General features: G+C 39.7%; 2 protein-coding genes across 2 annotated transcripts in view; one reads left to right on the forward strand and one right to left on the reverse strand.

The window, feature by feature from the left end:
• Positions 1 to 23617, reverse strand: part of tmem8b (transmembrane protein 8B) — a 1109927-nt gene that overhangs the window by 381085 nt on the left and 705225 nt on the right. The window lies entirely within an intron of this gene.
• Positions 1 to 23617, forward strand: part of slc20a2 (solute carrier family 20 member 2) — a 60491-nt gene that overhangs the window by 22174 nt on the left and 14700 nt on the right. The window contains exons 2-9 of the mRNA XM_037680916.1: positions 13149 to 13703; positions 17542 to 17682; positions 18293 to 18378; positions 20458 to 20554; positions 20703 to 20822; positions 21522 to 21755; positions 21840 to 22470; positions 22573 to 22758. Of these exons, the coding sequence (XP_037536844.1) occupies positions 13415 to 13703; positions 17542 to 17682; positions 18293 to 18378; positions 20458 to 20554; positions 20703 to 20822; positions 21522 to 21755; positions 21840 to 22470; positions 22573 to 22758 (1784 nt within the window). The 5' untranslated portion in view covers positions 13149 to 13414. The remainder of the gene's footprint in view (positions 1 to 13148; positions 13704 to 17541; positions 17683 to 18292; positions 18379 to 20457; positions 20555 to 20702; positions 20823 to 21521; positions 21756 to 21839; positions 22471 to 22572; positions 22759 to 23617) is intronic.

A 23617-nucleotide genomic window follows, 5' to 3' on the forward strand; every position in this document is an offset into this window, starting at 1 on the left:
ATATATATATTTAATTTATTTTTTACAAGAATCCAGTCTTCTGTGATAGACTTGTGACCTGGATATGGGGACCAATGACCCTCTGCAACTGAAAATGAAGAAGCCTCCTCTAACAAACATAAAGTGCCCATGGACCACCAGTTGATAATGACAGTTGTAGCAGTTTTTGCAGCTCTGGACACATTTACTTTAGTGAACGAAGTGAATGGCACTTTTGATCGTAAAGGTTGCAGACCCCTGCACTAGACAACAACAGCAAAACAAAAAACACGTGTCAGATTGAGTAGATTTAGTTTTGATGAAATAGTGCTGTTAGGGCAGCACGGTGGCCTAGTGGTTGTTGCCTCACAGCAAGAAGGTGCTGATTTCATTTCTGTGTGGAGTTTGCATGTTCTCCTCGTGTTTGCGTGAGATTTTTCTGGGTGCTCCGGTTTCCTTCCACAATCCAAAAACATGCATGTCAGACATGTTCAGGCCTCCCTTGCAAGAGATCTGTGATCTATAAATAAATGAGTTAGAGGTTTCTCTTTTGCCCTTAGACTTTAGTGAATGGAGACCAAGAATATGCACTTACAGCTCATCCACAAGTTTACAAAACAACTTGGTTTTAGCTTCAGGGCACCTGGAAGTTTAACTAATGGCCTGTTTACCAGAGTGGCTTGTTGCTCGATCGTCTGACTGACTGTTGCACTGCGAGGTGAGGAGTGAAATGACGAGCATTCATGGAGATGTGCGCGTACGCGGAGAACCTTTGAAGTTGGCGTCGGGCTCGACATGTTCCGTTGTTGTCATTCTTAAGAGACCCCCTCCCCTCAACCCCATCAAAGCTGACTGAACTTAGCATTGTACAGTGTGTATGTGTTTGCGTGCATGCGTGTTGGAGTTCTGAGAGACAGCGCCTCCCTGCTGAGAAGCAAAGAGTCAAGAGGCAGCAGGTGCAGCTGACGCAGATTGGCTTTTTTGCAGGCAGGGCCAGATTGTGTGTGTGTGGGGGGGGGGGGACAGTAAGGGACACGATGGGTGAGAGACGATAGAGGACAAAGCCTCAGAAAGTCAACAAGTCAGACCTCTGGATGAATTCATTCATCACTTTTCAAGTTCATGGACAGGATGTGCAGATGAAGGTAAAGACACCTGACCTGTGCGTATCCTTCTTACAGTTGAGTGTGTGAGTGATGCCTGTTTATTTTATGTATATAGTGAAATCTGTTCAGACATTTGGAGTTATAATTAGCAGACATTTGTGCGAAGCTGGCGACTTTTGATTGGGCTTGTTGCGAAAATAACTTTAAAAAAAATGGCAGAAGCATACAAATTAGCTGTTTTATCTTTTTCACAAAAGTTGCTACTCCTCTGTATTACAGCCAAGGTGTGTTTGGGACTTTATTTTCTCATTGCATTGCAGAGTGTGTTGAGAAACTGAGGCACTTGAGAAATGAGGTCTGCTTTGTGTTGTGTTGCCTACAGTAAGTCTGCTCTCCACTCTTCATTGTATCAGCTCCTATCTTTGCCTGCTGGCATCGAGTGACATAAAGGCAATACTGTTCAGCCTGCCTTTGAAAGGGGACAATTGTGTAAACAAGAGAAAGGCGGAGAAAACAAATGGTGGATTGTGCTAAAATGTTAACGGCGTTTCTTATGCAACAATGACTTATGATGGTAAGAAAAATTACCGGTAGTTCAATCATATTAATTTATCTGCATGCATCACAGGTGATTATGAAACTATAAAACTCAGATCTCATTCCCTCCACTTAAACTAATGTATTCATTTTTAGAGTATCTGTTCCTTCTGTAATGAATGGACGGTTGATGCTCCAAATGTCCTTGATCGATCTTCACTGTCTCCTGTCTCAAAAAGACATGGCACAGATTTGCCTTTTCTTCACTTCACCCCATCCCTCGTCAGTTATCTGCCCTCACAGTCACTGGCTGCCTCCCCTTCAATTGTCCATCCTTCTTTCAAACAACCACCCAGGCAACCGCCTCAGCTCGGCCGACATTTATTTGTCATAAGCTGTTGTGTGAGTGTTGAGACGTTCCTTTAAGAGGCAGTCTCCACTCAGCTGGCTCGGCTGCACTTCCCTCGCCGTCTAGCCGGTTGCGCTGCACTCTCCTTCTCTGTCCTGCAGCAACACCACAACATGCTCATTTCTTAGCCTCGCTCGCTCTTCCCTCCTCGCTCCGCTCCTTCCTTCTCCCCTCATCATTTCGTTTCCCATCACTCAAGCGCTTGCCACGTTCCGGTCTATCATTTCCCTCTGTTTGTTACTTGCAGACACTGTCATCTCTTGTCACTTCTCCACCTTCTACTGATGAGAGGAGGCACGAAGGTGAGTGAGGGTACATTTAGTCTTTAAGGCTTTCTGCTTCCCTGCTAGTTTATTAAAATTCCCCCTTCATTTGGGGTCTTTCTTTTAACTTTGAATGCCATTTATTTCATACGACCACCTTGTGCCCTTGGGGACACCGACCGCAGGTTTTTTTGCTTCACGTGCAACAAGGCAGCACCGGTTGGTTGCTGCCGTGAGTCATCATGTGTCAGTGTGTGCATTTCATTTGTGCTCAAAGACGCGTTGGCTGCCGAGAGAAAAGAGTTGAATCAGTGTATAGAGAACGTAGTCGTGTGTCAGTGCAGACTGTAGCTCGTGACACTGTTTTGCACCAGCTGTGGTGCAGTGGCATCCCAGGCAGATTAACGAGCGAGGTACAGAAGCGACCACAATTGTTAGGAAGGTAATTGCAGTAAGTTGTTTGCACACAGGTTTTTTTTTTTTTTACTGACTGCAACAAACTAAAGCTAAAGTTTGTGATGCTGTGAAAACATCCCATCATATCTCCCCTGACCAAGTTGGCATTTAAGCATGTCTGTCAACACAATTCTGTTTCCAAACATCCAATTTAGCTATTTAACCTACTATCACGTCCCTTCAAATTCATTACCATTAAAATCTAGACGACTACCTTCCTCTGTCACATCCAGTCTATGGTTTAATTAAAGTTTGCAGCACAGACACCACACTCCACTTTAGTTCAGATGGCTAGTGTTGTTTGTGCATCACTGCTCTCATTATGTGAATTGTTTTGTCACCTGACACCCATAAGGGCAAAAACCGGACTGCCAGAAATAAAGTGAGAGCATGACTGTTTACAGAATGTGTCACTCGAGTATTCTTATAAGCAAAGCTTTCTTTGATGCACCGAATAAACCGTGTCCGCCCAGACTTCTGGCCTTGTTGGGAGAAAATATTGAGAATGTTTGGATCAGACAGAGTTTATTCACTGCCATGAAAGACTAAAATCATATAAAAAAAAAACAATCATTTGACTTGTGTTTGCAGTTTCCACTTTGAATACAAATCAATTCAGTTTATTTCTGTAGCGCCAAGTCACAACAGAAGTCATCTCAGGGCACTGAACAGAAACGTTCATATATAAAAATAATAATTTAACATTATTTATCTGAGGAGCAGACTGCTTTGAGTTTAACTCCATCACAGAACTCTCCTCTTGAGCAAGCATGAAGGTGACAGTGGAAAGGAAAAACTCCCTCATGAGGAAGAAACCTTTAGCAGAACCAGGCTCAGGACAAACGGTCATCTGCTTCAACCGGCTGGGTTTAGTAGGAACAGATACACAATGGCAGGTCAAGGATCACATGTTAAGATAGAAATGGTATCAAATGAAAACTATTCAATTTTAACAATTAATTTATGGAAATTTGTCCTCTAGTAGTCTAAGCTTAACCCAGCATAACAAACCAATCCTAACTATAGGATTTATCAAAAAGGAAAGTCTTGAGCCCAGTCTTAAAACTGGACAATGTGTCAGCCTCACGGACAGAAACTGGAAGTTGGTTCCACAAGAGAGGAGCCTGACAACTGAAAGATCTTCCTCCCATTCTGCTCTTGGGAACTCTAGGAACCACAAGTAAACCTGCAGTCTGAGAGCGAAGTGCTCTGTTAGGAAAATATGGAACAATAAGATCTCAAATATAAGCTGGAGCTAGGTTGTTGAGAGCTTTGTAGGTTAGAAGTAAGATTTTGAATTCAATTCTGGACTTGACAGGGAGCCAATGGAGAGAAGCTAAAATTGGAGAGATATGATCTTTCCCACTAACTCCAGTTAAGACTCTGGCAGCAGCATTTTGGATTAACTGAAGAATTTTTAAAGAAGTATTTGGACACCCAGATAGTAAAAAAAATTGCAATAGACGTGTCTAGATGTGACAAATGCATGAACCAGTTTCTCTGCATCATTTTAGATAAGATGTTTCTTATTTTATTGATATTACGCAGGTGGAAGAAGGCGGTTCCAGTAATGATTTTAATGTGGGGGATTAAAGACATGTCCTGATCAAAAATAACACCAAGATTTTTAACATTAGAGCTGGAGGCCAGATTAATGCAATCCAAGGAGGGAGAAAAAATGAAAAATGTATTCCTAAGTTGCTCGGGTCCAAAAGCTAAAACCTCAGTCTTGTTGGAGTTCAAAATCAGAAAATTAAAGGGTCATCCAGGTTTTTATGTCTTTAAGACATGCTTGTAGTCTAAGTAGCTGATTGGATTCATTGGGTTTCATGGACAAATATAACTGTGCATCATCAGCATAACAATGAAACTTTATCCCATGCTGTTATACAACTGAACAAAGGCTGTTTAAAACAAAACGTTACTGAAATCAGACTGATAAACGAAACTTCAACAGTACTTGGAGACAATATTTCATAATCAAACCATCCTTTTGAACAAGTTCAATAATTCCATACACTACCAGCACACGTTATGTGGTACAAAATGGTATTTATCACTGAAAACCTTTTCTTTGAGTTCTGAAAGCAGCTGGCTTGTACTTTTTATTTTTTCTCAACGTTATTAACCAGAAATTATTTGCATCGCCCAGTCAGTTGAAGCCGCCTCGTTTTAGGTTCTTACCCCTAAATTGTGTTTTCATTGTTTACCGCCTCTTCATCGCTGATATTGAACAGGTGCATTTTTTCGCTAGCTAAATAATCAGCTGCTATGTTTCAATTTAAATCCAAGATATTGCTGTTTACTCGGCTACACTTTAGTGCTAAAGTAAATGAGAGATATAACCATTTTTATTCGAGTAGAAGGAAATGGTTACAATAGATTTGTAGTCATTTTGCCTTTTTGCTCTGTTTTCTACAGAACCCCATTGTGTAAAAAAAATTATTAAAAAATGACTATTGTGGAGAAATAAAACAAAATGGTGAACATTTTCGTATCAGTGATGAGGCTTCACACTGAAGGTCACGCTGCCATATGGTCCGTTTCCTAGAGTCCATTTTATTTACTCAAGCTGAGATGTTTGAATCTTTTCACTTCATTGAGTTAACACTAATAAATAGCTGTTTCTTAGTTTACAAAACAATTGATTCAATAAACGCTGCAGGGAAAATAACACAATTAGCCCATTGGGGCTACTGTTGCCAAGCTGTGCGTCACCACTGGGACATTTAAGTGGAAAATGCTCCTTTTTTGTACTCTGAAGACATTAGCTCCTAAACAACAGCTGATTTACCAGATTTTAATTTACTCCAATAATTAAACACAAGTGAAACAGGTTAGCAGGTGATCTGTACATGACAAAAAATACATTTTCCACTTTTGTCTTTGAACTGAGAAGTTTTTTGTGACTTTATTTGTAAATCACTTTATAAAACTATAAAATAGTATTTTTATTTTATGATCAATACTGAAGGAAATGAGATTAAATAAGTTTAACAATAACCGCTAACCCCAATGAGCATTTTTGGGTTAAAGGGGAGCCATGGGCCAAATCTGGTCCCCTAAGATAATTTAAATGTAAAGTAATGCATCTCTTCTCATTTTTTTCTTAAAAAAAAAAACTGATAAATACATAATTTAGAATAAACTTCTCTTGCCAGCTGGCTAACTTTGAAGCCAGAAAGAAGGCTGGATCATTCTGTTATTATTGTTTCTGATGTGGAAAGAGACGGAACAGAACGTCAAGTGAGACGGATCAAACTCTTGTTCATGAACCTGCAACCAAAAAAATATATCGGATATCTGACTTGACTTAATGGATCAGCTGAAAGTGGCCCGTGGCTTGGACAAAGTTTTTAAATTTTGGCTCCTTTCGGTAATTGAATTCGACACCCTAAGCTAAAGATCAGCTGATTGTTGTCTAAAAGTGGGAGTTTTGTGGACATTCGAACCCGGTTGTGGACCCTGAAGCGATATTTGCTTTTAGCTGAGATTAGTGAGAAGTATGCACGGACTCAGTGGGAGTCGAAACTGGGAATTCTGACTTTCTGCACTTCTTGAATCCATCTGAGCAAACCAGCCACGACCACATTAAAAGACTGTTTACAAACCTGATCACATGTCGTGAGCGAGCTCTCCGATTGGCTAAGGCCTTTCCATCATTAACCCTTTCTGTGCTGGACCACAACTGGTTTCTGTGTTGGATTGTACATAATTTGTGAATAATCTAGTTCAGGACCACTGTCATGGATCATCGGGGTGTCCTTTGGATCACAAAGTGGTCCAATTGTTTGTAGTGAAAGTTTATCTGTGGAGAAAAAGTTTTCATGCTCAGCTGGGAGTGGAACGTGAGCCTGTGTTTATGTGTTGCAGCATGATGAGGTCTTCAGAAAGTGTCGGGTGCAGCTGTCACACGGAGCCTCGCTGTTCAGAAGATTTAAGGAAGATCCATAAACGGGCTGGGGCTTCCAGCCACACCTACACTCCTACAAACCACTCGTGTTTCCTGTTTTTACATTTTCCCCTCACACTTGGACTGCAGCTCAGGGATGCTCGGTGCGCTCCTCCCGTTTGAACATTTCACAGGGTTCTGCTGAGTGGAGTGTGGTCGCGTTGTGGAGAGTCGTGTTTGGCTGCGGTGTGTGGTACATTCCTACAGTGGCAGCGCCGTTTGCTGGATTAAACATTTACACAGCGTGCTTCGATCCTCCAGACTGTTTTACTGTCAACATGTTGTCTGTTAAACAAGTTTATGGAGCTTTGCACAAAAGTGCTAAAGAAACCGACAATACTTTCTGAAGTAATAAACAGTGATTGTAATAAAGACATTTTGAGTTTAAGAAAATAAAGACTAAATATTTGCATGTTCCTTCAGTCTTAAAAAACCAGTGTTTATGTTTGAAGCTTCAAAATATTCGAATTGTTTCAAGGATTCAAGGTTCTTTATTGTCATTCTCACCACACGTGGTACATGAGGTGGAACTAAATTGTGTACACGGTGTCCCAGTTATATCCAACAATAGCAAAAGTATAAATGTAAATATAAACCGTAAATAAGGATCCAAGATATAAACTAATAAATACGCTAAACGAATGCCCAACAGGATGCTAAAAGATCTAAAGTATATGCTACTCCCTAATAGCGCAAAACAATACACAGAACAACTGCAGCACGATTCTCATAGTTTCTGTTCGGCTATAATTTACACACTAATGCGAGTGGAGTCGGGCTCAGAACCCCAAAACTAACATAAACTGTGATTTATTCAAAGCATGCAACAAAAATACAGAAACAAGGTGCCAAAAGTGAAAAATAAATACATCTCCAGCAGCATGGTCCTATTGGCAGAGTGGTTCTGATGACAGTGAGGTTCTCTTAGCAACATGGTCCAGTCAGCAGCATGATACTGTTAGCGGTATGGTTCGGTTAGCGGCGTGGTCTTGTTAGCAGTGTTAGCAGGTCTTATTAGCAGGTCCCATCAGCAGCATGATGATGATGATGATGATGACTACAGCAGCTGCCTCCCAGACTGTCCTCCAGAACCGGGTCTGGCAGACAGAGAAAAGGCACTGGATGCAGATGTATAATTTTCATTAGTGCCCACCATCAAAGGTGAACAATAAAGTTTTAATCTGCTTCTGTATGAGTTCATGTATCTGTTCCCAAAATACGTCATGAACCACTGGACAAAAAATGAAACGTGCATAAATTATTTGATGTCGAATCTGGAGTCAACACAACTCGAGATGGTCGCCACAACCAAGTGACCTTCAAATACACAAAAACGACTGTTTCTGTCAGTTACACTGATACTGTGCCAACATGTGGCGTGTTAGCTGAGAGTCACGATATACTTCAGTAATAGTGGTTGTGAAACAGCTTTGTCTAAGACTTAAGCAATAACTTTTAGAGTCAACCTTTGTCTGTTAGCAACATGTCTCATGCAATATTTACAGAAACTCAAAGTAATAATTGGATATTTGTCTAAAACTGATTATCTTTTAGAGTCAGTCCAATTCCAGATTGCCCCTCCAGCTCTCCACCTTAGAAAACACTACCTCAATACATTTTACAGATATTGAGCTGAAATTTATAATAATGTGTTATGTGTTGTCATCATTGTATGTTTCCATACAATGGCGAAATTGGCTGTCTGCATTTAACCCATCCACCACCAGGTGAAGCAGTGGGCAGCTATTGAAAGTGCCCGGGGAATAATTGGGGATATGGTGTGCTGCTCAGAGACACCACGAGATGTGCAATGACTGGGAATCGAACCTGGGACTTACAGGTCCCGAGTCAGCTGCCCTGCGTCTACCCCATAATTTGATGTGCTTTCTAAGCACAACATCCCTCAGTATCAAGAGGTTTTGCATAATATTAGCTTAGTGGTCAGTGCCACAGTCTTGTAATCCTGAGGTTGCAGGTTTGAGCCCAGGTTGCATCAGGAAGGGCATCCGGCATAAAACAATTGCCAAATCTTTCATGGGAGCTCGCTCTCTGGGGCGACCCCCTGAAGAAGGGAGCAGCCGAAAGAAACTCACTTTTATTGTTTTTAAGATTTAATGAGAATGTCTACAACTCAACATAAAGTGATGTTGGACTAAAATTTTGTGGGATGAAAGGTGGCGGATGTAAGCATTCTTTCAAGGTTAATTTTAAACGTTGTGTGTGTGTATATATACACACACACACACACAGAGTATATATTCATATTTTGGTCAGCGCCTCATCAGTTCAGACATTTTTGAAGACAAATGGTCATCCTTTCATGTTTGTGTTGTGGTTCAGGAAAGGATAAAGGAGAGCAGTGGATGACCTCAGCTGTTCCAGATGGAGCTCTTGGTCAGGAGGAGGGAGTCATAACTGGCTGGGGGGTTATTTAGAAACGAGCTGCCTGCCCCCCACGCAATGAGGAGCATGCAGTCGGTTCATGCCGAGAGAATGTACTAGTTGAGCCTTCAAGCTGTTTATATCCAACGCTCGCCTTTAACAACTGGCTCAACTAGAGAAGGAAACGTGGTCATCATCTCTTTTATCAACTCGCTTCATGTTGCACAGACATCCTCGTTTATGTTTTTCATTAGGGATGTTGATTTTAAAATAAAAAAAAATGCAAAAGGCTCTTTGTCTTATGCTTCCTCAGGAAGTGAGGGGATCAGATTTTTAGCAGATAAAACCAACTCTTGAGCGTCTTCAGTACAAAAAAATAAAGTGAGAATCTCATTCTGGCAACAAAAAAGGTTACAATGAAGAATTTTTATAAATTGAGTTATTCTCATGTTCTAATTCTCCATCTCAAAAGCTTCAGAACGAGACAGTTTTTTTTTTAATTTTTTTATTTGGAGATTTGTCACCTGGCCTGGAAATAAGCCAGAGTGGTTACATCAAGAATTTCAGCCCTGCATTTAAAAGGGAGAATCCCCAAGCTTTACAGGAAGCACAAAACTTTAACAAAACATTAGATTAGTTATTATATATGCTATTTTAGTTACAGGAAATGTTAGTTGATGTATTTTTAGATGCATATTTATGTAAATCTTAATTACAGCAAAAATTGTTAGTTTTTTTGTTGTTGTTGTTTTTGCACTGCAGCATGTGCTCACTCTGACTCATTGGCATGCACAGGTCTCATTTTGTTGTCTGCAAAAAGCCTAAGAGGAGTAGCTCTGTAATTTATATTTGGAACTAATTCAGTTTTTTGTATTTATTTGAGGATATTCTAGTGAAATGCATTATAAAAATAAAAAATATAAAAACACTTGTTGTCAGGAGCAGCTTGCTGCAGACGTTCTTCTTACTGCATTGCAGTCTTAAATCTGTGCACCAAGTATTTTTGTTTTTTCATTTTGTTTTTTACTGCACCAAAGCTTTTCATTTTGTTTGAACTTGTACTCCAACTCTTGTGTAACTTTTACTGCCGCTCGCTGAACACTGCTGCAGCCATGCTGAGGCAGGGGGAGCAGAGATACGAGAGGACTCTGCAGCAAATGTCTGCCTCTGAGTTCTGCTTGAATGAGGTCAGGCCGATCAAACCTTTGGCATCCCTGTGCCAGTAGTTATTTAGACATTTTAATTATTTATTTTATGTTTTTTATGATAGTGGTGGGAATATTTAGTCACCTCACAATTTGATTAAACTCTGACGACTGCATTGCGATTCAAAAACAATTATAGATGCATCTCAGTTATCTGGGATTATCAAGTTGGTGAATAAACACTAAGAGGCAGCTGGTAACTATGTTTATCCACACCACCATTCACCATCACCTTTGAAATACAGAGACGAATACATGAATTTAAATTGCTATAAATGGCTTTTTAAATATAAATAAACACTGATTTATGTATTTTCATTCTTGATAAGTAGTTACTTGCATATATTAATGGGGAAAACAAAAAGCAGCATAATTCAACTACGGCAACTCCACAAGGACAAATTGCACCGTGCAGCAACTACAGTAGTCCCTCATTTAACATAGGGAATGCGTACCCTGAAGCCCCGTGATAAGTGAAAAATCGCGAATAGTACAAGTGGTAAGTGGTAGTTTATTTTAGTGTATATATATATATATATATATATATATATATATATATATATAAAATAAAGGCGTTTTAAACCCTTCCCACACTCTTGCAATATTCTAAACAATGTTTCTAAACGCTATAAAAGAGCACAGCATGTCGTGATTTCAGCTCTCTTAGTAAAAGTATCTATTAAATTGTATTTTCTACTTGTACTTTATGATGTGTGAAATTTTAAGATGTGATTATTTGATAAATGTGTTATTATGTAAATAGTAGCAGATATCTTGTTATCAGAGCTCAGGGCTTGTTAATCTCGTTAATCCTGTCTCTCTCTCTGAATGATTCTTGTCTTATCACACTGAATATGTGCAGATGTTGCTGCTTATTGACATATTTTGTGCTGTTTGTTTCATTTTGATGCCAGTTTACATGGAAACCCTGGGTGTGTGCACCGTTTGTTGTGAGGGGACTTCACAGTTTATTAGGAACTTATTTATTTAATTAATTACTTACACAAGTTTCTCAGTATTTTTTTTCCTTGTAAGGGCATTTACATTTGTGGTGTATCCAACAAGTAAATTTTTAAAGACTGTATAACATTTTATCTGGTATAAATAATTTGGTTTATAGAATAGTAACTGGTTAGTCAGGTTTATGAAGAGCATTTCTCAGGATAGTCTGTTTTGTTACTATAAGGTTATACAGTGCAGAGTATATTTTGTTTTAAAAGTACAGAATGATGCAGTCAAGACAAACTCGTGTGTAAAGAAATAAAACCAGTTTTCAAGTATTTTTTTTTTAAGTTCAGCTTAAAGGCCAGCTGTCTGTGTGCTACATATAATCATACTAATGTTGTTTTTTTTTTTTTTTTACTCCTATTTAGTAAAACGCTCTTCAAATGGCAAAAAAAAAAAAAAAAAAAGCATAGTTTTGAGTAGGTAAATTTATTTTATTTAACCCAGGATCCCACTAGGACTGTTGTGAATCAAGCAGTGATTTTAAGGAAAAAAATCCTGTTTCTTTGGTAAAAAAATATCAGCCATAATCAATTTTTGGCAGCCAAAATCAAATTTTTTGATCATTAAAGCATATTTATTACAGTTCAAATGACTGTGTGGGGTTGAATCTTATAAATATAGTTCCTGTGAATGAGACAATGTGATTTGAAATCAGAAATCCTTTTTTGTGTTTAAAAAATATGATCCATAATCAAAATTTGTCAGCCAAAATCACCTTTTTTTTTTATAATAAAAGAACATTTGTTACAGTTCAAATGACTGTGTGGGGTTGAATCTTATAAATGTTGTCCCTGTGCATGAAACAAAGTGATGTTAAGACAAAAATCCTGTTTCATTGGTAAATAAGTCATAATCAAAATGTTGCTATACACATGGCAGTTTCAAAGTAATTTGTGCTGTGCAAACATTTTCCTTTGTCATATTCAAAATTATAGCAAAGTTATAGAATGACAAACGAAAAAAGTTTTCAGTGATAAGCTTCTTATCACTTTAGTCACATTTGTTGATGTTTTCTATTTATGGCCTTTTTGGTTACTAAAAGTAATTGGACAATAAAAAGAACATGACTGGGAATGGTTCAGGTAAACTAGACAAACATAATCCACAGACTTCATGCAAAAACCCAATTTATTTTCAGATTTGAGCCTACATGGAGTTACAGTTGTCACATTTCCATTATGTCACGGTATATAAGCAAGCTTAATGCATACTAATCACCAGAACCTTGGTTGTATTGTTCTAATCCAGTGTAGAATTAACATTAGAAGATATTATGAGCAACTGCAAACACTTCAAGACTGACGCTCACGGAAAGAACATCGAGAGTTTTTGAAATAAATTTAAAAAAATTAAAATAGATGGCGCCTCCCAACATATAGAGGTGAATAAGATGTGTGAAATAAAAGCTGATGTAATGTCGCATGTCGGCTGCTGTGGATATAACTGTCCAAGTCAAACAACAGGGGTATTGCTCACATCGCTCTCTAGTCTTTTTATAGCGTCGGTGCTGACAGTAAGCTTTCTGAACGGTCTGATTTGATTTATCTAAAGTGCACACTGATTTCTTATTGCAGCAATCGGAGCTGCCCTCATTTTCCCCACTGGAGAGCACTGGAGCGCTCCTCCCTTTTCATTAAAGCCATTCTTTTACATTATAATTGTTCTTTTTCTCTTTTTAATTGGTTTTTACTCTTCTGCTGTCATCGTTCTCCTCCTCTCTTGTTTAGCTCTTCCTTCTCCTTTTGTTTTAGGGTTTCTGAGGAAGTCATTTTGGCGGTGTTAGATAGGAGTTGAGTAATCGTGGCTCATGACACTAATCTGTTTCTGTATCTCCTCTCTTGTCTCCGGCAGGTGAAACACTGTGCAGACAGGCTGCCTCACACTAAGCTATGGAATGCTTTCTGCTCCCACCATCACTAGTCTCCAATCTTTGGACTGAGCTCCAAACACTTAGTTAGCAGCTGTGTTTCTCCCCTTGAACTCTTTCTAACCAGGGGACGAAGAAAAGGAGCAGGCTGAACAAGTCCTCCACTGAAGACACAGAGCATCTCTACTTTTTTTCTGATCTGTAGTAATTTTTTTTCTTCCGCTGCTTGGAGTCGTAAAGTCATATCAAGATGGATTTGGAATCGTATCTGTGGATGGTGGTCCTCGGCTTCATCATTGCCTTTATTTTGGCTTTCTCCGTCGGCGCCAATGACGTGGCTAATTCGTTTGGCACGGCAGTGGGGTCCGGTGTGGTCACGCTCAAGCAGGCCTGCATCCTGGCATCCATCTTTGAGACGCTGGGCTCGATCCTGCTCGGGGCCAAAGTGGGAGAAACTATTCGGAAAGGCATCATAGACGTCAGCCTCTATAACGATACGGTGCCCATACTCATGGCAGGGGAGGTCAGCGCCATGGTTGGTAAGTCAGACTATCTTTTATCTTCACCCGCTGCCAAGAGGCGATAGTTTGTTTTTGCCCCGTGTGTGCGTGCGTGTTTGTTTCAGGTTACATTATTGAGACCAATTTTACAGAAAAATCCTACATTGTGGGGACCAACTGCTCCTTGTGGGGACCATAGCCAGGTCCTGGAGGGGGAGTTACTAGTAGTTGCCTAGTACTAGTTTACCATTACTAGTACTAGGCATGTACTAGTAATGGTTAGGTTTAGGGAAAGGATGAAGTTTAGGCTATTAAAAAATGAATAGAAGTCGATGCAAAGTCCTCAAAAAGTGTGTTTACAAGAAAGTGTGTGTGTTATCAAAATATCTCTTGAACCATTAGATGAAATTGAATCAAAGTAATCACTGACTTTACATCAACAATTGATCAATCTTTAAAATTAACCTGATTCAAGATGGCTGCCACATTCAACTTACCTTAAAAATACAGACATGCCCAGGGCTTAATTTGAGCTGGATCCTGCTGGAGCAGGATCTGGGAACATTCCAGTAACTGTTTGCTTGGATCCGGTAACTCATGCTTACTAATAATAAAGTTATGAACAAATATGACTGACATGAATAAATAAAACTTGTATTGAATATGTAAACTGAAAATAATTACATAAACACTAATTTTAAACACAACAGCCACTTACGAGCATACGAGCTGCCCCTTCGAGTAGCATTTCCGCTTCTGCCCGTAAAAAAATCTCCGCCCCTAAAAGTCTACAGTCATTGTGCAGTTTTACTAAAAAGAGAGAGTTATCCCTACACATACTTTGAGTGCTTATAGGTTGCTAATTTTTTTTGTTTAAAATGTTGCCGTTGTGTATTTGCAGTCAGCTCTAGCTGTCTGTTGGTAAAATATATCATGAAACAATGAACCAATTTGAAATAAACTTTAAGGAAATAATAATTTGATGCACCACGCTTTTAAAGCAAGTCCCACTTGGGATGACTGCCAAATCTGATTAAAGCACAAAAATGACCAAAATGGCTACATCGTTTCAGAGCTAACTAGCAAACATGGGATGTGGTAGTAGCTGAGAGTCATTCCCAACACATACTCTGAGCATGGTATATCAAAATATTGCATGAATAAATTGTGCATAACTTTATTTTCAAGGTTGGACCAAAATGGTTGCATCTCATTTCCAAACATGCAATGAAGATTGTTAGACCTTTTTTTTTTTCCATTCACTGATTGATATTATTACCAGTACTTTTTTTTTTTTCAAAAACATATATTTGTTTATCATATCAGATGTGCAGACCCTTAACCATTTATAAAGTAGCATTTCCTTCAGGGTAATAAGCTTTTTGGGAGAACAGATTAGATTATTAAAGTTAATTTTAAGCAGTTGAGGTGCACAATGTTGAGCTTTTCATTCAAAAAGCACAATAATCAGGTGCAGGTCCAAATCCCAGGGGTCACATGAGGTGTGACGTCATCACCGTGTGATCTTGACGACATTCAGTCAAAGATTGCATGAAAAGTATTTTTCAAAAGTTTTTAAGGTGAAAATTTGCAAAGAGATATTGTAAAAGGTCAAAATAACATCATGTAAAATTGTGGAAATGTTTTAATCTATTTTCTAATACATTTACAATATTTTTTAAGTTTGCATCCTAGTAAATTTTTCTGTCTTAAAACACTAATTGTATTTAAGATTAAAAACAGTTTATTGAGACAAAGTTGTTTGTAATAAATGTTGTACTCGCACGACAAACGTGTGGGAGCTGTTCAAATGGACGAGCAGCAGAAATAAAAGTTTTCTAAAGATGACAAACTGTAAAAATAAAAATAAAAACTTTTGAAAATCATGGAGAATAAAATCAGGGCGGTGTGATGCAAAGGGGTTTCCTATGTTCCACAAAAAATAATAAATAAATGAATCAGACCTGGCAGGCTGCCAGTAGACGATGTTTGGAAAAGTTTGAATAGTTCTTGTCAGGAAATGTCTGCTGCTGTATTTTTACTTTTTTTTAAATTGACCCAACAAAAGGAGGAAAATGCGTCCGTGTCCAGCAGGGTTTGATGTTCGACTCAAGGTCACGTTTAAAGCACGACGACGCTTTAATTCAGGCTGTAAAAAGCCGTTATTCAAACAATGGATTGTGTTGCCCTTTGTATTTGTTTTACAGGTGAAAGTTCTGGAATCGTTCTTTCATTAAACCATTTCAGGTCTTTCGTTTTTATTGTGTGAATGTTTATGAAGCATTCACACTACTGTGATCCGTTTTTCTTCCGTTTGTTTTTCGGCGCGTTTCTCGTCCCGCAGTTTTCGAGCCATTTCAACAAGTCGTAAATCAAAACGTTCAGCTCGTTCAGGACAATCCTGCTGTGGCTTTTGGTATTGATGCAACTTTGGCTTTTTGAAATATTTAGCCTTTTCTGCCATGTTTTCCTCATAATAAATGAATTGAGCTCATTTTATATCCTTCATATCTTTAGATCTGTTACAATCTTTCACTGCTCTTTTCACATTTTGTTCTGCTTCAGCTTCTTTCAGCTTCCTTGTGCAAATTCTAACTTTTTCCAGCTACTTAAATCTAATTTCAGCTCTTTTGTGCTCCTTTCTGCTTCGTTCTGCGAACTACAACATTTTTTGCTTCTTCTAACGTCTTTTTGCTAATTTCAGCTTGTGATGCTCCTTTCAGCTTATTTCTGCAAGTTTCAGCTTTGTCTACTATTTCAGCTACTATTTAGTTGTTTTATGCTAATTTAAACTTTTTTCAGCCAAATTCAGCAAAAATGTGCACTCCACTTCTAGTAATTTAAGCTTCTTTCTGCGTTTTAAGCTACTTTTCAGATTTTTAAAAAAAATTTGACCTTTTTTCAGATAATTTCTACTTTTTTGTGCTCATTTCAGCTTCTTTCAGCAAATGTTTTATTTCTGCTTTCTGTCAGTTTAAACTTGTTCTACCTTTTCAACCACTTTTTAGCATTATCAAGCAAATTTCAGCTGTTTTCAGATAAATGTACGTTTGTCATGCTAATTTCTGATACTTTCAGCTGCTAATTTTCGCTTGTTGCTCCTTTGAACTTTTTTCTGCTAGTTACAGTTTTTTCTGTTATTTCGGCTACTTTTTAGCTTTTTATGTGCTAAATTTAGCTTTTTCAGCTAATTCCACATTTTAGCTCATTTCAGCTCTTTCTGCTTCCTTTTGGTAATTTAAGCTTCTTTCTGCCTTTTCAGCTACTTTTCAGCTATATTTGCTAATTTCTGCTTTTTTTTTTTTTTTTTAGCTAATTTGCTCATTTTTGTGCTCATTTCTGCTCATTTAAACCTTATTCAACAAATATGTGTTTTTTCTGCTTTCTCCTAAATTAGGTTCTTCCACTTCATCTACATTTCAGTGCATTTTAGCTAATTTCAGCTGTTTTTCAGCAAGTTCTTCAGCAATAAGCATTCACACTGCATTTTTGCAGGAAATGCAATTTCTCTGGTTTGTTTTATGTTGATAATTCTACCGTAATTATCTGTGAGGAGACTGTTTATACTGGAGCTCTAGGGTCATAACAGGTTTTAGTCATCTTCTAGAAATAACTTTAACCTTACTCCATTAGTTTTTTTTTTTTTAATTAAACCCATGTCCTGCTTTTACTAATGAAGTCATATGATTTCACATCCTGGTGAAAACATTTCTTATAAAAGCTATGAAGCAGGAAGCCGTCCCTACCTTTTCATTTTGGAGCTCATAAAGCCCAGCGGTGTTCCTTCCATGTTGCTGTTTAATTTTGGTGCCAACCTGTATTTAAATGTGAAACAAGGAGCATTTTTATGAGAAAACTGTCTAATTTTGTATCACAGGATCAGCAGTCTGGCAGCTGATCGCCTCCTTCCTCAAACTGCCCATCTCTGGGACTCACTGCATTGTTGGAGCCACCATCGGTTTCTCCATGGTCGCCATCGGCACCAAGGGCGTGCAGTGGATGCAGCTTGTCAAAATAGGTAACAGGACTCGTTTGTCTACCGTGTTTGTTTCTTTTTACACATTTTTCCATATCAGAGAGTTTTAGAGTAGAAAAAACTTTTAATGGTAATAATCAAGTTTGGATGTAAATCTGGGAAAATGTCCCAAAACTAGTTTAACTCTCATTAACCCTCCTGCTGCCCACAAGGTTTAAATCTAAGACCTTTATAGGTCATTTTGACACAAAGGCAGCAGGAGGTTTTAAAACGGGGCTATTCAACTGGTGACTCGTGGGCCAAACCAGGCCCACGGATGAACTCAGTTCAGCCCACCAATGAGTTCATTTTAGATAAAACTAGTTTTTAAACCATAAAACAAATTTAACAACAATAACTGCTGGATGTCTGGCCCCTGAGCTTTTGGCTTTCAGTGACTGTGGCCCCCTGATTTAGTTTAGTTGAATAGCCCTTTTTTTTTTTAAGAGCTTCTATTTTCACGACCGAACAGAAAGATGCACGTTAGAGTCCCACTTCATCCTTTATATCTAAATAAACTAACATTTGTCATTATGTTTACTTTTAACTAACCAAATGCTCTTTTCTAAAGTCTTATAGAAGGTGTGTCAAATGTTTTTTTGTTTTTCTCCAGTGGCTTCATGGTTCATCTCTCCTTTGCTGTCTGGCCTCATGTCTGGACTCCTCTTCATGCTCATCAGACACTTCATCCTGAACAAGGTGGGCTTTTGAAACAAGAAAGCATTTCATCATAAGAACACATTTAGCGCTGCCCTCTTTGAACTTTTAGTTTATTTGTGTACTGCTATTTTCAGGCTTGTCGAACCATTTTCATCCATGAAATGTCATTTTGCTAAAAGCTGGGTGTGATTTTTAGCTCTTTGCATCAAACCTTTGCTCAGCACGTGCAGTCGGAGTTGTCAGTCTGAGTTAAATACTCGAAGGTAAACACGAGCTTACATTTGTACAGAAGGTGTCTGAAGATCTCGAGGACAGATGGAACAGATCTGTTGTTATGCAACAGGCAGACCAGGAGGAGGAAAGTGCTTCGGATCATTTTAAGGTCGCCGCTTCAGAACGAGGCTTGAATGAATCACGAGTCACGTTGGCTGCATGGATGGGTCAGATTTCTGGCTCCGCAGCTTGTTTTTATCAGTCAAAACATTTGTCTTTGTTGGGTTGACATTTGATCAGGATTATGTTTACAGTTCTGATTCAATGTTTGAAGTGGATGGCACTTAGCTGAACTCCTGCAGGTGTAGAGTTGTCGCCCTTGTTCTAACTTTAAGTTGCCTTGATCGGTTTTATCAGACGGTTATTAACGAGGGATTGGAGACTACATCAAAGTTCATGCTCAATAATCCAGGTTAAAGAAATCCAGCAAAGTTCAGTCAGGTCATCTGGATGGTTTCTTTTTTGTTGTTGATGAGACGTTTGTTCTTCATCCAAAGGACTTCATCAGTTCTTTGATGTTTCCCAGAGACCATCTTATCACCAGCAAACTGGTTGGTCCACTATGTGGATTTGCTGCTTGTGGGACTCAGTTTGTTGTGGCTCCTCTGACTGATGAAGTCCTTTGGATGAAGGATGAAACGTCTCAAAAAAAAAAAAAAAGAAACCGTCAAGATGACCTGACTGAACTTGGTTGATTGGAGGCTAGTTAGCATCTCATAGTCAAAGGAAAATATACACATTTTCAGTTGAGGTCTTACTGAAATCTGTGTTTGCTACCAATCTGAGTATGACCTAATTATTAGGGGCAAATTATTATTTTATTTATTTATTTAATAAAAGCTTATTTTAGTGTGCCCAGCTTGCAAAACTATATTCTAGGAGTTCACAATATTTCATGCTTGCCTCCTCCCACAATTGTCTCCCTCGCCCTGCTTTGTATCCCTCTCGGCAGCCACCTCCGTGTTTATATTTTAATGCACTGGATGACATTTACAAAAAACGGTGGGCAGGTTTGGACCAGTTGTTTAATTATTATTTATCATCTACGAGGCTTTGAGACATGGAAATTCAGAGCTGCAGCTGTGGATGTTTTCTGTTATGTGAAGAGCTCCAGTACTGGTGTCAACATACAGCTCTGGTACTGTAGAGTTTGCAGAAACTGAATTGAGAGAGGTTCGAGACTTGTTTGAGACCCTCATAACATCTCTTGACTATTTTTGGAGAAAAATGGACGCATTTTTTCTTTAACATGTTTAAAACTCTAATGACAAAGTCTACCAGCCTCTGTATCATATGGAAGGAAATTGAGAACCACCGCAAACGTTTCGAGACGCTTTGGAGACTATGCTGTTTTCCAATTAGTCTCCCAACAGTTGCACCCCAGTGAGATACTGGCTTTAGTTTCTTAGATGTTGCAGTACACATTAGGAAGTTCTATATTCCTAAGTATTCTTAAAGTCAACTTACAAACACAAAACTAACTCCGCTATAATAACCGCAACAAGCTACATCATCCCTGGTGAGGCTCCAAAGAGAAATATCCTCACAAGCTGCTGCTGTTTCAACAAGCTCCGACTGTGGTAAAGTATAACAGTCTGCAGTGTCAGTACGCCAACTCAACCAACATGCTCAGTTACTGGATCACATTTTTTATTTCCAGAAGTTGCCTGTTGTCACTCCTGTAGCTTGAAGCTGAGAACTTGTTAGTAATTCTGTGTTTGGTAGAAGTGTTAAAGGGAAAACACACATTTTAAATCATTTAAAGTGAGTAATTTTTGTTTCTGATGACTCTAAACTCCTCATTTTTGCCAATATATATTTTGTGATGGTTTATATTCCACGCAGGATGATTCTGTCCCAAATGGACTCCGAGCGCTGCCTCTCTTCTACGCGTCCACCATCGGGATCAACACCTTCTCCATCATGTACACTGGAGCTCCATGTAAGTGGCCCTTCATACAGAAAGTCAGTGTTCCTTCAGTCTGACGCGTACCTGAGGAGGGAAAATGATCGTAGCCATATGAGAGACCATGTTTGTGGTTTGTTTGTGATCGTCTTTCCTTTAACTATGTGTGTTTTATGAATTACAGTGCTGGGGTTGGAGATGCTGCCAGTTTGGGCCGTCTTTCTCATCACGTTAGCGGGGGCGCTAGTCTGTGCAGCTTTGGTCTGGATATTTGTTTGTCCTTGGATGAAAAGAAAAATAGCAAGTAGGTATTTATGTTCAGCCAATCTCAACAGGCTCACCTGCTGCTGATGAACTGCTTGTTCTGACAGCGGACCACAGAAAAGGTTACAGAAAACTAAAATGACAGAAAGAAAGAGGCTGTCTGAGATATCCGAGGACTTTATTTGCCTTTGTGTCAAACAAAAACAATACACTCATTTAAATATGAAACTGCTGGATTTAGAGACATGAAATAGTGCCCATATTTTGGTTTGAAATGAAACATCTTTTCGATTTAACTCAGCACTGGCTCAAGGCCGACTTGACCTGATGCTTAGAATGTCATGGCTCCTGAATGCCCCTGAGGATTATGGATGATGGTATCAACTTAATCTGGATATTTCTGCGTCTGCAGAATAAAAACATGAGGGCTGTAAATGTTTGTGTACCTGAGGAGTGAAACGTCATCTGAATATTGATGCTGGGATTAATTTGGGGCAGCTGATGGATGTATGTTTATGGGCTTTTTCTAAGGGATTATTATTATTATATTATTATTATCATTGGTGTTTTTCTTGAACACCCTCTCTTACATTTACATTTAATGGTTTTTTTTTTGTTTCATACTTTTAAGTGCCATAAAATCAGCTGTGTGACATATTTTCTTATAACTAGTATTGAAAGCTTCTGATAAAACTGAATAGTTGGCACATTTTTCTGACTCCTAATGGATTTCCTTCAGGTCGTTTAAAGAAGGAGCAGGCGCTCTCCAGGATATCTGTTGAGAGTCTGGACAAGATCCCTGAAGAAGAGGAGGAGAGCCCCGTCTTTAAGGAGCTTCCTGGGGCGAAGAGCACTGACGAGGCTGTGGTGCCGCTCACAGGAAGCAGCAGCGATCGTAGCGCACGCGACCCCAGTGGGGAGCTCACCAACATGGTCAATGGAGGCAGTGTCCTGCCCAATGGCAGGGTGTATGGTAAAACCGTATTCTTCACAAAAGAAAGAACAGAAAGCATAGACTGTGTTTGCTCGTTGCTCATTTCAATCTTTAACCTTCTAGGTCGAACTCACTCGATGACCAACGGTTCCCTGAAGTCACCAATTGCTAATGGCAGCTTCACCTTCGATGGCCACGTGCACAGTGATGGCCAGGTGTACCACACGGTGCACAAAGACTCTGGTCTGTACAAAGACCTGCTTCACAAGATCCACCTGGGCCGCATGGATGATAACGAGCGTCCAGGGTCCAGCGCTCCTCATCCCGACAACAACTACAGACTGCTGCGCCGCAACAACAGCTACACCTGCTACACGGCGGCCATCTGTGGCATGCCCGTCCAGCCGCTTAGACGCTCCGAGTCACGCGACGACAGTGAGAAGCTCGTGGGTGAGGGGGGCGGCAGGAGCAACAGCGTGTCCTACTCCAAGAAGCGGATACGCTACGATAGCTACTCGTCGTACTGTAACGCTGTCGCCGAGGCAGAGATCGAAGCGGAGGAGGGAGGGGTGGAGCTGAAGATGGCTTCAGAGCTGGAGGGCGTGGAGGAGGAAGGGGGTCCGGCACCTGTGCCTCTGGAGGACTTGGAGGATCGCGAGGAGAAGGACAAGTCGGAGGTGTTTCTGCTCTTCCACTTCCTGCAGATCCTCACTGCCTGCTTCGGTTCTTTCGCTCATGGAGGCAACGATGTCAGGTGACGGATTTTAATCTGCTCCTTTGATGTTTTGTAATCTAATCGGCAGAAGATGCCTGAATCAGTGAATTATTTCAACGCTTGTCTCTGTCATGTTTGCAGTAACGCCATCGGGCCACTGGTGGCGCTGTGGATGATTTACGAGCAGGGAGGTGTGATGCAGGATGCTGCCACGCCTGTCTGGCTGCTGTTTTATGGCGGTGTGGGCATCTGTGCCGGCCTGTGGGTGTGGGGCCGACGCGTCATCCAGACATTGGGAAAGGACCTGACTCCCATCACCCCCTCAAGGTGAGAAAGTCTCCTCACAGGAGTGAGTGTAAAGGTGTGTGTGTATGTGGGTGCGCTGGTGGCTGAGGTGAACTATACAAAGTGGTTGGTTTCCCTCACGAGCCTCAACATGCTGACACAAGTTCTTCACGAGCTTCTTGGTGAGTACCTCCATGCTTTATCTGAAAGGCCACACACACACGAGGTCTTTAACTTGCTACAATAACTGAAGAGTTGATTCTTTTAGTCACAACGGGCAGAATGGAACCTCGAGCAACAATCAGATTCATTGTCCTGCTCCGTTTCCTCATTAACTCCCCGTATCCAGGTACAGAAGAGCTCTGTGACCCGTGGAGAACCGTTTTTACTTAGCACGCTCTAATTCCACTCTGTCCACAAAACGGATGAAGTTCATTCATTCAACTTGAGAATCTGCAGAGTGTAACATCCAGCTTGTTTCATTTCAGTTATATTTGCATGTGTATTATCATATGAGGACCTAAAAACGAGTTGAATTAACAAGATTTGTACATGTATTCAAGTTCATTTCTATTAGCACATTTATTGTGGCAAGTGCTCGTTGCACTGAAAATGTAAAGTAAATGTATAAACGGATAAAACATAAACGGATTGAAAAGTAGAAAAAAATGCATGATTGGTGAGAGCTAAATGACTGAAATTTGCTGAAACTGAGTTGATGAAGCGAAAAGAAGCAGAACATTAGCTGAAAGCCAGAAAGGAGCAAGATGTTGGTTAAAATTAACAACATGCTAGATAAATGTTAAAAGTAGCAAAACGTTAGCGGGAAGTAATTGACACTAGCTGAAGTGGCAAAATGATAGCTTGGAAAAATAAAAAAAGAAACAGGAAAATAGTGACA

Source organism: Nematolebias whitei, chromosome 8 (assembly GCF_014905685.2).
Source record: "Nematolebias whitei isolate Nwh7 chromosome 8, NemWhi1, whole genome shotgun sequence".
Taxonomy (NCBI): Eukaryota; Metazoa; Chordata; class Actinopteri; order Cyprinodontiformes; family Rivulidae; genus Nematolebias; species Nematolebias whitei.